General features: G+C 31.0%; 2 protein-coding genes across 2 annotated transcripts; both read right to left on the reverse strand.

Annotated features, from left to right (window-relative positions):
- Positions 1 to 468: 468 nt before the first annotated feature.
- Positions 469 to 1,131, reverse strand: LOC129285641 (uncharacterized). The gene has a single exon (XM_054921396.1). The coding sequence runs from the start codon at positions 1,129 to 1,131 to the stop codon at positions 469 to 471; it is 663 nt and encodes a 220-aa protein (XP_054777371.1).
- A 14-nt stretch (positions 1,132 to 1,145) lies between these two features.
- On the reverse strand, positions 1,146 to 4,848 carry LOC129285642 (uncharacterized). The gene is made up of 5 exons (XM_054921397.1): positions 4,669 to 4,848; positions 2,961 to 3,056; positions 2,479 to 2,598; positions 2,049 to 2,165; positions 1,146 to 1,866 (listed from the first exon to the last, which is right to left on the reverse strand). Exons 1-5 carry the CDS (start codon positions 4,695 to 4,697, stop codon positions 1,146 to 1,148), a joined length of 1,083 nt encoding a protein of 360 aa, XP_054777372.1. The 5' UTR covers positions 4,698 to 4,848.
- Between the last annotated feature and the right edge of the window lie 8,129 nt (positions 4,849 to 12,977).

Consider the following 12,977-nt stretch of genomic DNA (forward strand, 5'->3'; position numbering starts at 1 on the left):
TTACTCATCAAGAAAGATTACTTGCAGCCTCGTGAAATTGCAGCCTTGCAAAGTGATATCCCTCTTTCTAAAAGATAAGTTATATAAACTTGCTGTCTTATATTTCGCACCTAATATTCGCACTTTACGCTGTAGAAGTAGACTAATTTGTTATGGGTGTGAAGCACGCTTTACGTTTGATGAGAGACATGGTGTCTCTCAAACTGATTTTTGAACCAATTTAGGTCTGCATTGCACATGTTTTTTTCAAGAGGTGTAATTTTTATATTTGATGCAAATTAAGCAATATGATGACAAATGAAATAGGAGCCAAAATAGATTCTAATTCAAAGAACAATATGAAATGTGCAAGTAAAAAAAAAACACAAGAATAGATATAGATCACCTGGAAGACAATAACATTTTAGACAATAATAATGTTTCTCGCATAAGAAAATATCTCCAATAATACGTATCACGTTAGAGTTATCAAAGATTTGGTATGAACCAAGCAGGATATGGCACGTCAGTAAAACTTGATTTTTCAAATCCATAGTATTCAATCCTTCTTTCAGTCCTACAATGTCTCCCAATTTTCAGGCCCTTCCATTCATCCGTGCCTTCAATACATGGAAACCGATAGGCAAAATATATGCAATTCTCTTTAATCAACTCTTGAGGGATATGAGGAGCAACACGTGATGACAATACAAGAGTCTTCCAATAGCCGACAAATAACATAAGACTTTCCAAGTTTTCAACCTCAATCCAGCAAGGTTCGTCACTCATGTCCAACTTGTACACTTTACTGTCTACAATCTCGGGCGGATTGGCAAACTCCTTTGTCTCATAGCCCCCACAATTGTATGTAAAGAATGCGGTGTAATACAGGTAAATAAGCAATAGTTCTCCGGATGAAGAATCAACAGCCAAAGTCCTAAGAATGTGATCATTAGCTTCTATTAAGTACCTAGGGGGAACTATCTCAGTCCTAATAATGTTAGGCATTACTAGAGGAAGCTTAGCTAATATCTCAAGTTTTAGAGGTTGTTTTTTCAAGTCATAAGAAATTAAAGAATCTTTAGATGCATTGGTGAAAGCATACAATTTTCCATGGAGAATCTCTACGTGCATGAAGTTGATTCTTGTCATAGGATCTTCAACGACTATAGTCCATGACTCATCAGAAGTCCATTTGAAGGCAAAATATTCTCGAGGTAAAAGATACATACCACAACACAGTTTGGGTCATTGGGATTTGTGGATGCCACAATTCTTTTAACTTTACTTTTCACTTTCAACCTTGATGACAAGTAAACCTTGGCCTTTGTTACCGGGTTAAAGAAGAAGATCCGAACATCAGTTTCAGGAACATTAAAATAATCGTGGGAAGCTTCAATCATGATCATCCAACCTTGTACTGTGCCGTAGCAATAATGGATGAATTCGAGTGGTGGCACTGTATAGTTGAACTGGAAGACACTTGCTGTGGGCAAGACAAAGAACGGAAAGTTTTGGCTGGCCATTGTTTGAAGATAAAGAAGTGGCAGTTCAGGCTGTGGAAGGCACTGCTTCTTGGCAATGTATTTAGTGACAATGGACTGCCAACCTGAGCATACAGCTCGGCTTCGAAGGTAATCACTAAGGCACAAGCGTTCGAGAATCAAGCCCAAGATATCATCTCCCACTTGTGACCACTTACTGTAACATATTCCTTCTTCTTTAATGTTTGTTGCTCTTCTCTCATCATCAGTCATATGTTCCTTTTTTTCACTGTTGCTGCTAGCTGCTTCTTCGATGTTTATGTCATCATCTTCTGCAATTAGCATCTTTTGATCGTTGTCGCTTCCTTCTTTTTCTTGTTCTTCTTCTTCACCATTTGTTGCCCTTTAAAAAGGTGGTTTTGTTAAAAAAATATGTGAACTAACATGAAGTGATGCATAACAATGTATAGTTTCAATTGTTTCTGTTAGTGTCGATGAACAAAATTATGTTTGTAATTAATCATATCATGCAAATGAAATTAAAGAAACTAATTTATAGCTTCTAAAATTTAAAGAAGTAATTACCTGGTGTGAAGATGCTGTACGATTGGCCATTTACACACACAATTAAAACACTGTTCTATGTGCTCCCTCCATGTCCGTTTGCTGCCTCTACTTTCTTCTTTTTGGCCGTTCATTATACTTCAAAGTAAAGGAAAGATATAACCCAAAAAAACCAATATATCATATTCGGTTAAAATATTAAAATGCGATTATTATTTAGTGATTTTAGATTTTATAATATTTTAGTGGATCTAAATTTATAAAAAAATAATTTTTATTTAGTTATTGTGAAATTTATTATATGTATCTTCACATTTATGGCATTCTTTTTTTTCCCTCTCATATACCTTTCATGTGCTTTACCTATAAGATTAGTTTGATGAAAAGAACTGAGACAGAAGAAAAGGAGGCAACAACAGACTACAGAAAACAATGAACGAACCAAACATACCTTGTGCGTTCCCTCATCTTCTTCCTCTCTCTGCAATTCTGATGTCTCACAGTCCTTGTTTCAGTCTTAGTCTCTGGATCTACTTTTTCTTTCAAGTCTCTCTCTCCTCGCGCTTTCTTCCTGTTTGGCACAGCTATTGCTTTAGTCACCCAAAATATAATCTGCTCTTTGCCCAAATCTTTTTATTTATTTCTTCGCTTCTCATTCGGAATGATATTTTGCAATATCCTGCCAGAATAATTCTCTACATATTCTTCTTATTTATGATTTATTTTCCTTTTCACACTTATTTTTTGTCTCTTTATTTTACAATAATAAATAAAGAAATAAAAATTAAAGATGCGTAACAAAGTATAGTTTCAATTCTTTCCATTACTGTTGATGTCTTGATGAGCAAAATTATGTTTGTAGTCATATATCGTTCAAATGAATTTAAAGATATTAATTTAATTATAGCTTATAGAATTTAAATAAGTAATTACTTGGAGAGAAGACGTTGTATGATTGGCAATGTACATAGATGCTCCATGCATGTGCGTTTGCTGCCACTACTTTCTTCTTTTTGGCCGTTCTTTATGCTTCAAAATAAAGGAAAGATAAATAAAACCCACAAAAAGCAATATATTATAAATTATTGTTTACAGGTCAGGTTACCAATAACAGATATTTTTTAGCATCTTCACAAAATTATCTAAGGAGACCCATAAATTCAAACAGTAGAAAGATGGTTTAAAGATAAATTTAAGAACTCAACCAAGGCCCACAAGAAAGTGAGAGTGGCTTAGAACTCAAAGAAAGAGAGAAAACACTATCAAATATAGCTACTATAATTTGAACATTATGGCTGGCTTTATAACTCTTGTAGTGAGTAGAATTAATAGAAGAAGCTACTATTGTGTTTTATCTTTTCCGTAGGATAGGCTCAGCAGCTAAAGAGAGAAAACACTCCCAACATGGAAAAAAGAAAACTGTTATTCTTGCTTGATACTTCAATATAATTAGAGGAAGACTATTTAGATTAGTTTAGGGGGCACACATGACATTAATTATAAGTATTTGAGCACGCGAACTAATTATGAAAGTTAAAAAAATAGATATAACGTAACTTTTAATTCCTTAATAGTATGAAATGGAGAGTATACGTTCCATACATTTCCAGGGAGAATGAAGATGAACTACGAGTCCACGGTACATAAATTTACATCCCAGAAAATTCACCCCTTCAAAATCAAATAATTTCAGCTTCAATTGAAAAATTCAAATTAATTTTCATGGTTCAGATAAAATTTATATACTCCCCCCATTCGCCGTTAAAAAAGTAGTTATTATCTTCAACCTAACATTATTTTTTTATATTTACCCTTATTTACTTAAAATAAATATAAAGTGATATATTTATTGGGAAGACTTTTGAAAAAAATACAATAATTATACTTAAAATACTAAAAATATCTTACATTTTTTAACATTGAACCTTCCAAAAAAATGCTTTATATTTTTTGATGAAGAATATATATATATATATATATATCTATATAGATTACTAAAAAAAATGTGAAAGGGATCTTTGATCATGCTCCATGCTTCATTCCAATAAACACAAGATGTGTTTGTTTTCTTGTAGTGAATGGTTTTATCTTTGTTTTTCATTACTTCTTGTATCTGTTAGCTCCTTTATTGGAATGAAGCTTCAGTTTTTACTCCCAAAAAAAAAAAAATCTGAAAGGAAAGCCTGCAAAATTTCAGCACTTGTTGGAGGTTCTTCAATTCTAGTGGGTTGACCCGCGGGTCTGAAACGGGTTTTCGGACCCAACACCAGAAAACGTGATTTCGAGCAAATTTGAAGCAACCAAAAACATATTCACGATCCATAGAAAATTTCTAACAGGTATATGACACTTATTTGATTCAGAGACGAGCAAGATTCACAGATCAATGAACCAAAATTTACGTCTAAAACGAGTGGAACAGTGAGTGAGAAAGCAATCAAACACAGTGGAGATGTTAATAAACGCGCGGGGAAGCAAAACCACAAACCATAACATGTTGAAATTCTCATAGGCGATGTGAATTTTGGTCATGATACAAAGGCGAGATTGTGGAGACTAATGAAGACAGAAAACATCGAACATCATATAAATACAAAGCAGTCGGATCTACAACAAAGTTTGACGAAGGAACCAAACATACCTTCTGGGTTTCCTCATCTTCTTCCTCATCTGTCTGGAATTCTAATGTCTCTCTCTCTCTCTTCCCATCTTTCTCCTGTGTTTCGATCTCTCTGTTTCAGTCCCAGTCGATCACTTTTTCTGTTTCAGTCCCAGTCGATCTCTGTGTTTCTGTTACACTCTCTCTCCCCCAATTTGCCCTGTTCCGTGCGCCTCGTGCTTTATCACCCAAAATATCTCGTCTTCTCTCCTCAAATCTTTTTATTTATTTCCACGTGTCTCTTCCTTCGCTTACCATTCGGGGACCCGATTTTGCAAAATCCCACCACATAATTCTCTCTATGCTCTTCTTCCGTATTGTTCCTTTTGCTTTTCACAATTGTTTTGTTTCTTTATTTTATAACTCAAAAATTAACCTTAAAATAAAATTTGATTCCATTAAATTAAAATCATATCTCACTCTCACCTCTATCATTTTTTAAATAATACAAAAATAAATAAAGACATGTGAAAAGTTTTGTACGGATCATTCTTATATATTCTTTTTATATGATCAAATAACATAAGATTTAGGGAAAATGATACTAAAATTCCTTTAATGTATCTAAATAATATGTTGGTCTCTCAAAAGTCAAATTTCCCTTGATTAAAATAAAGATCTCAAGCCTCAAAATAGATACTAGCAAATTATTGTTGAATTGTTGCAATTTAAAAAAAACAGTTGTGAATATTAGAACAAATTTGTGAATGGCAATTGATATTTATAACATTTGAAGAATATCAGGATTTTAAATAAAAATTTGTGAATTGCTACTGAATTCTTGCAAATTTAAAAAGAAAAATTGTGAATCTTATAACAAAAATTATAAATGATAATTAATATTTGTAACACTTGAGGAATATCAGGATTTTAAATGTGAATTTGCAAATTGCTGCTAAATTCTTGTGATTTTAAGAAAAAAAAAGTTGTGAATCTTAAAAAACTTGCAAATTAAGGGCACAAAATATCTGTTTTGAGGCTTATGATTTTTATTTCAATTAAAGGCAATTTAGTCTTTTATATTAATTCTTTAATGATAAAAAAGCCCTTAAAGATTTTAGGAGAATTATGACATTTTGAGAGACTAAAATCTTCTTTATATAATTCAAAGAGATTTTATTTTTATTTTTTCCAAAATTTGTTCACAATTCCACGTGCTAAAATTATTTTGGAATTTTTAATTTTTTAAATTGGAAACTTGTTCGGTGCTGTATTTTAGATGTTCCTTTAATTTGCAAAATCCTGCCACAATAATTCTCGAAATTTGACTTACATTAAATTAAAAATGTATATCACGTTTATTATTTTTATGTATTTTTTTATCATTTTATAAATAATGCAATGATAAATAAAGAGATTTGGAGATTGTTATCAAGATAATTCTTAAATATTCTCTTTTATCCTTTGCTTGGCTCACAATAGAAAATAGGAAAGAGAAAGAATGTGAAAAGAGCAAATGAAAAGAAGAGAAAAGTAAATGGATGTAATTTTCTCTCATTATATGCTTGGCTGAGTGAGAAAAATAAAAAAAATAATTAATTTTATGTGAACAATAACAACCTCATTAGTATATAATAAAATTTACTATTTGACATATTTATTTATATAATTTTATTATATATTATTGATTAAATAAAAATATAATTGTAAATTATTTTATCCGATGCTAATGAAAGAAGATTTTGTCCAATTTTAATTTTTATTTCTTAAGTTATTAAATATATAATTATATAAATTCTAAAGTGGAGGAAAAACTAGAATGAAAATGGAGGGGGTGACAAGAAAGAAACAAAAAGATTCATGAATAAATTTGAAAATTAATTTTTTTTCTTTCAAAACCTTTCCATATTTAAAGTAGAAAAATTGAAGGTAAAAACATGTAGATCGCACATGTTATTTTTCTTCTAATTTTTTCTTCCCTTTTATTTTTATCCCCATAGACAAATGGAAGAAATTGTCATTTTCTCTCCACTTTTTTCTCTTGCCAAGCAAAACATTAGTATAATTGTATAAAATAAAATTTGTCCACTGACAATTTTGAATATTATATTAACCTTAATATTTCAATTCGTATCAATAAATAATATTAAGCAAAGTAATGTGTGCGTACCTGAAGAATTCATCACTGCTTGAGATACCTCGATTATCTCGAGTATATGCAGATGCACAACCCACTAGACTCTTTCAATTTTCAAAGAGTTTAGAGATAATGGAGAAAGTGAAAGTATCGTGTGCTTGTGGTTATCAACTGATTGACTTATATGAACCAAATCAATAACCACTTTAATAAATTAAATTAATTAATTATTTCATATTATTTTTGACTCAGTCGGTTAAGAGATAGAAAATAACTAATGGCTACAAGGATATAGGTTGGACCTTTGCCTATTGGATTTACTTGTGTGATTCACCTAGCACGATTTACACAAGATCATAAAGATCAATTTATTTGGACTTCATTAACTAATGCAAATCCATAATATTTATAAATATTCTAACAATCTCTTACTTAGATTGCATTAATTAAGCAAATTGTACAAACAAGCTAAAAAAATTCAAAAAATAAAACTTCACAAAGTCACTAGATCTTATGAGGCAATAAGTGATATAATGCCTTATAATTTGAATAGAACAGAATATGAAATTTTATTCCAAATACAATTCAATAAAATAACAATATAAATCACTGATTCTTATGAGAAAACAAGTGATATGCATAGCGTACCACAACAGAATCATTAAATCCTATAGGAATAAAAATAATATAGACGCATTTAACTGAACTGAACTAAACATAACTCATAGAAGAAAAACAAAGCTTAAAGAGAAATTGCAATACAAAAGATCCTCAGACTCCTACTAAACTAGGGAACCAAAAGAATTTACAAAACTCATACAAGTTACATGATTTTAAAAAACTCTTACAAGTATGCCCTTGGTCAACAAATCTACAAGCATCTACATGTCAGGAATGTGTATCACATGGGTTTAAGATTCAACAATTTTCTCTTTCACAAATATAAGTTTGATACCAACATGCTTTGTAGGACTGAAATTTCTGTTGTTATTAGCATAGTATATTATAGATTTGTTATCACAATAAATGGTTAGAGGACGTGATATTGACTCAACTAGGTGCATGCCAAATATCAACTTTCTTAGTCATATAACTTGACATGTGGTCTCAAAACAAACAATATACTCAGCTTTCATAGATGAAATTGATGTAAATGTTTGTTTCACACTTTTTCAAGAAACAACTCCTCTAAACAACATGAAAATGTAGCCGGTCATGGACTTAAGATTATCCAGACAGGAGCCAAAATCTAAATATGAAAAGCCAACAATTTCAAGATCTTCTAATCTTTTAAAATCAAAATCAAAATACCCAATAACCTTAAGAGAATCTGACCTTTTGCAGGTTAACATATAATTCTTTATACCTTGAAGATACCTCATAACTTTCTTAAAAAATTTTTAATAATCTGAACTTGGATCATTTAAGTATCGACCTATCATTCCAATAACAAAAGCTATATCTGGTCAAGTACACACCTGAACATACATAAGGCTGCTAATAGTAGAAGCATATGGTATCTTTCTTATTTCAGCCCTCTTTTTATCATCCTTAGGACATTGTAATTCTGACAATGGTTCACCTTTTTGAACAGGAGCAAGTGAGGGAGAACATGAATCCATTTTAAATTTTTTAAGTACCCACTCAATATAGGTGGTTTGTGATAAATCAAGAACACCATAAGATCTATCACAATGAATCTATATCCCAAAAATGAAAGAGGCTTCAGCTATATCCTTCATGTCAAAATGGCTAAACAATAGATGTTTTATCTCATTGAGAAAATCCATTGAATTATTGGCTAATAAGATATCATTAATATAGAAAACAAGAATGGAAAAATTGTTTCTATTAAACTTCTGATAGATACACTGATATGAGACATTCTCAATAAAATTGAGTGAGATAATAACTTCATCAAACTTCAAATACCATTGCCTAGAGGCTTGTTTTAGCCCATATATGGATCTTTTCAATTTTCACATTAGATGTTCTTTACCATATTCAACAAAAACCATCAAGTTGTGTCATGTAGACTTTTTTATATAAATTTCCATTTAAGAATGTATCTTGACATCCATCTGGTGAAGATCAAGATCAAATTGTGCAACTAAAACTATTACCACAATAAAAGCATCTTTGGTGGATACAAAGTCTCTTTGTAGTCAATACCATCTTGTTGGATGTAGCATTTTGGTAAAGAACATGATAAGTAGAGCTTCTACCCTCATCAATAATATTAGGTCTTATATTATTTTTGTATTACGAATCTTATATTGACAAATATATTTTATTTTGAATCCCACACCTATTTTTTATGGGACACACATGATATATTAGTTTACAAGAATTATATTTAAAAAAGAATTATTTTTAAAAAATATATATGATCATGAGAAATGGCATACTTTAGTTTTAAATAAAAAAGAAAGGGAAATGGAATACTTTTGGAACCAACAATCATGACAAACAAATATAAAATATAATATACTTCTTAGCTCAGTTAGTTAATTCAAAAGAAACTCTATGAAGGTGGCTCAAAATAAACCTCACAAATATTTTAAGAGTTAGAGGGATACCATGATGTGTCTTGTTCAGAGACCCATTACTACTATGGCTCAAAGCGAAAGGGTGAACTAAAGAAGGAGGCTAGGGTTTGTTTTGAATTGATAATTTTATTGCCTGGAATGAGTGAGATAGATCGACAGAGCCTCAGTTTTATTATTCAATTATTGTATCCCATAACATTTTGCTACCAACATATATGTCACATAAAAGGGCCAACACTTATTTAAGGGCTACGTAATACTTAATAGTGACAGTGGCACTATTTAATGATTTTTTAATTTAAAAAAATATAAGCATTATTTATATATTTATACTAGTATTGGCAAAATAACATCTCTGTGTGGCCAGAATCCAATAATTTAAAATAACATCGAAATAACATATTTATACGATATTTAGTTTATTTATTTTAAGTCTATGACAAGTGAAGAGTAGAGGCTTAGTAAAATTTATACTAGTTATTTAGATGGAGGTCTAGAGTTGAATATCATTTAAGTCAAATGTTAGTTTTATTTTTCTTATATGAAAAATTATTAAAGTGCTCCTTACTTCCTATATATATATATAAATATATTATAAATAGAATATTAATCTGATGAGGCCTTGACTGGTAATTTTTTTCAAATAGCTTTGGTCTAATTTTGTAATTTTGGTCACAAGCTTTATATTTTATTTCTGCTTTTCTCTTTGTCAGTGAGATTGGCAGAGGAGAGTGAGGGAATTTCGCTGGAGTTCTCTATTTTTCTTCTCTTCTCTGTTATGCGAGCTTCGTTCTTACCGGTAGTAGACTTGCCTCCTCACCGCCGGCGGTTCATCTCTTCTGTTACTTCAGGTGGGCATTCGTTTCTGTCAGGATTGGGTAGCTTAATCCCTCTCTCATTTCTGCTCTATTTCATGGCTGCTAGAGAAAGAAACACGCTGAACTAGAGATGAAAGATCTGGAACTTCCACCATTTCCTCCGTCTCTTCCCTCTCTTCCTCCGCCATTTTTGAACATCGCCAACATGTGTGAGCGTGAAAGTTGTAGCTATTGATGCACAAAATGTAGAGTATGAAAATGTTCCTCTCTTCCTTGCTTTGAGTTGCTGTTAATCGTTGCTTAGGGGTGTTCTGTCACACCCAAAATCTTGCTGCTGTTAGAGGAGAGATGAATAGGTCATGGGTGGTCTAAACATCCTTGTTCTTTCTCTATCCATGCATTACCATAGATATTACTCTTGCTTCATGGATCCCTCTTCCTTTGTTTTTGTTGATCTCTTTCCCCTCCCCTTTTCATCGTTACTGCAAGATCATGTTTGGAGTTTTAAATCCTTCTTCTAGAAAATTCTGTGAGTGTAAATGTGTTGTAAAATTTGTCTTCTCTACCAAGTTTGTGCATGTGGGTGGCTGTAGTAATGGAATGAGAACTATGATTTTGCTTTCGTGTTGCCATGTGAGATGTGAACGATGATGATTTAATTTTCTTAAGTTATGATTGATTTATTCAATAAGGAAAGGGAACTTAAGGAGCTAATTTGTTCATTAGTTTATATATTAAACAGTTTTAAGAGATGGAATCAAAGAGGAGGAAGTTGGTTTGAATTTGTAAAAAAAAAAAAATTAGTGCATATGAGGTGTTTGACATTATGCTTGTTAGGAGAAGCTTTATTTGATTTTTTTTTTAACGTCATTGATCCGTGTGAATAATATGTTCAAATTGAGTGCTAATACTCCATAAATTTAAGTTGAAGATTCCAAAGGATATTTAAGCATGAAATTAGTATCAAACTATTTGAATTTTTAGGAAAAATCTAGTTGTGGATGAATTTTGTGATAAGAGATTAGAATTCTAAAAGATCTTATGAATGGGTTGGAAATGATGCATGGTTAGTGTTTGTAAAAAAGAAGAAGAAGAAGGAGAAGAAGATTAAGGAGAGATGGTATTTTAATAAAATATTGAGCTATGGCTTTTGAGGGATTTTTATTTGTAAAGTTTTCTCTCAAAATTTCAAATTTACTATAGCAAAATTTTGGTAGTAGAAATGTTAAGAGGAAATAGTTGAAACTATAAATAGTTTATTTAAAAAATCTTAATTTAATTTATAGGGTATTTGGAGAAGGAGAAATTTTATGGGTATGGAAAGGTGAATCCTTGGATTCTAAGAATTTCATTAAGTGTTAGCATCCCAATTGATTTATCAATTAATTTTCTTACTAAAATTTATTTTGTTACATTGATTATTTTAATAATAATTATGTTGATTGGTGGATACTTTGTCAATTAAATTTCTTCATTTTTAAGTTTCAAGATGGTGGTGAAAAATGATTCATCATAACATATGAATGTTTTACTTCTTATGAAATATCCTTTCAGAATTAATAAAATTCTTTTTCATTAGCATTGGTAATTTTTGATTATTTAATAAATGTAAGCATGAGCATTGGATATGAAATTTGATTCTGGAAAGTTTTAATGCTTAAAAGTATCCATGCGAGTTTGATTTTGAGAATGAGAACTGTATCTTGAAAGTGATGATTTTTTTGCATGTTTGAAAATGGTTTTAAAAGGGAGACTTTATATAGAACACTGATTGCTAATGGTAGTTTTGTTAGCCATTGGCACACCATGGTTCACCTAGCTAGTAGGGTACTTATAGAAGGTGCTGTCCCCGTGTGATGGTTAACGCACGTGGAATGGAGGGATGGTTATTCATAAGCATTGTACTCACGTTTGTTTCATGGCTTCAAGTCGCGTTTGGTTGGCATTACCCTTGTGGACTATGTGTTCATGTTTGTTTCGTGGCTTCAGCTGCGTTTGGTTACTTACTCTCGTGGATTGTGTGTCTACATTTGTCTTCGTGGCAAGAGTCGTGTTTAGTTATTTATCCTCGTGAACTTTATGTTCACATTTATTAATTGTTCTGATAAGTCCCTATAATATGAATTTGATTGTTTGATGATTTTACATTCCATTGGTTTTTAATTAGTAAATTATTTATTTTATTTATTTACTTTCTTGTAATCAAATGATAATAATACTTGATATGATATTTTAATAGTTCAAGATTTTATTTAAACTTTATAAAATTCTTTTATTTTTGAAGTTTATTAAATTTTTATGAAAATCATTTCCTCTTTGAATTGCATAATTGTTTCAAACTTTCCTTTTATTCATGTTCAATTATTTACTGTTGGGATGTTATTCACTAAAAAAGATATTTTAGTCTCAGATGGTATAGTTAAACTCGTGACTCGTGATATCAACTGAGGAGTTTTATTGTTGAATTGAAGCAGAAGAATTATTTTAGTCAAATCCTAATTTGATGAAAATTTGAATTTTATACCTACGTTGGCGTCTAGCCGTAGGTACGCCATGTAGACTGTAGGTAAGATCCTCACATTTCTTTTAAAATTGAATATCTGATTTAATATTGTAACAATTTTTAATTATTCTATTAGTGTGTTTAACGTATTAATTTTAGAGTTTCTCTTATCACGGTTTATGGGATATGAGTTTTGTGTCTATATCTAGTATCAGTCATACCTAATTTTTGGGGTGTGACAATCTGATTGTCAGTGCACAGCTAATGCCAAAGATCACGATTAAGTCCCATCAGTCGGATGCAATGCCAATGATAGGCATGTATTGAAATTTTTTAAGAATAAA

Source organism: Prosopis cineraria, unplaced genomic scaffold, assembly GCF_029017545.1.
Source record: "Prosopis cineraria cultivar Desert tree isolate PC_DT_omini unplaced genomic scaffold, ASM2901754v1 PC11, whole genome shotgun sequence".
Lineage (NCBI taxonomy): Eukaryota > Viridiplantae > Streptophyta > Magnoliopsida > Fabales > Fabaceae > Prosopis > Prosopis cineraria.

Bases quoted from the DNA above. Each gene is read 5' to 3' on its own strand.
- LOC129285641 (XM_054921396.1), bottom strand. From the start codon at position 1,131: ATGACAAGAATCAACTTCATGCACGTAGAGATTCTCCATGGAAAATTG.
- LOC129285642 (XM_054921397.1), bottom strand. From the start codon at position 4,697: ATGAGGAAGAAGATGAGGAAACCCAGAAG. The intron at 2,599-2,960 runs GTAATTACTTAT...TGTGCCAAACAG, and splicing joins ATACAACGTCTTCTCTCCAA to GAAGAAAGCGCGAGGAGAGA. The intron at 1,867-2,048 runs GTAATTACTTCT...ACCTTTTTAAAG, and splicing joins GTACAGCATCTTCACACCAG to GGCAACAAATGGTGAAGAAG.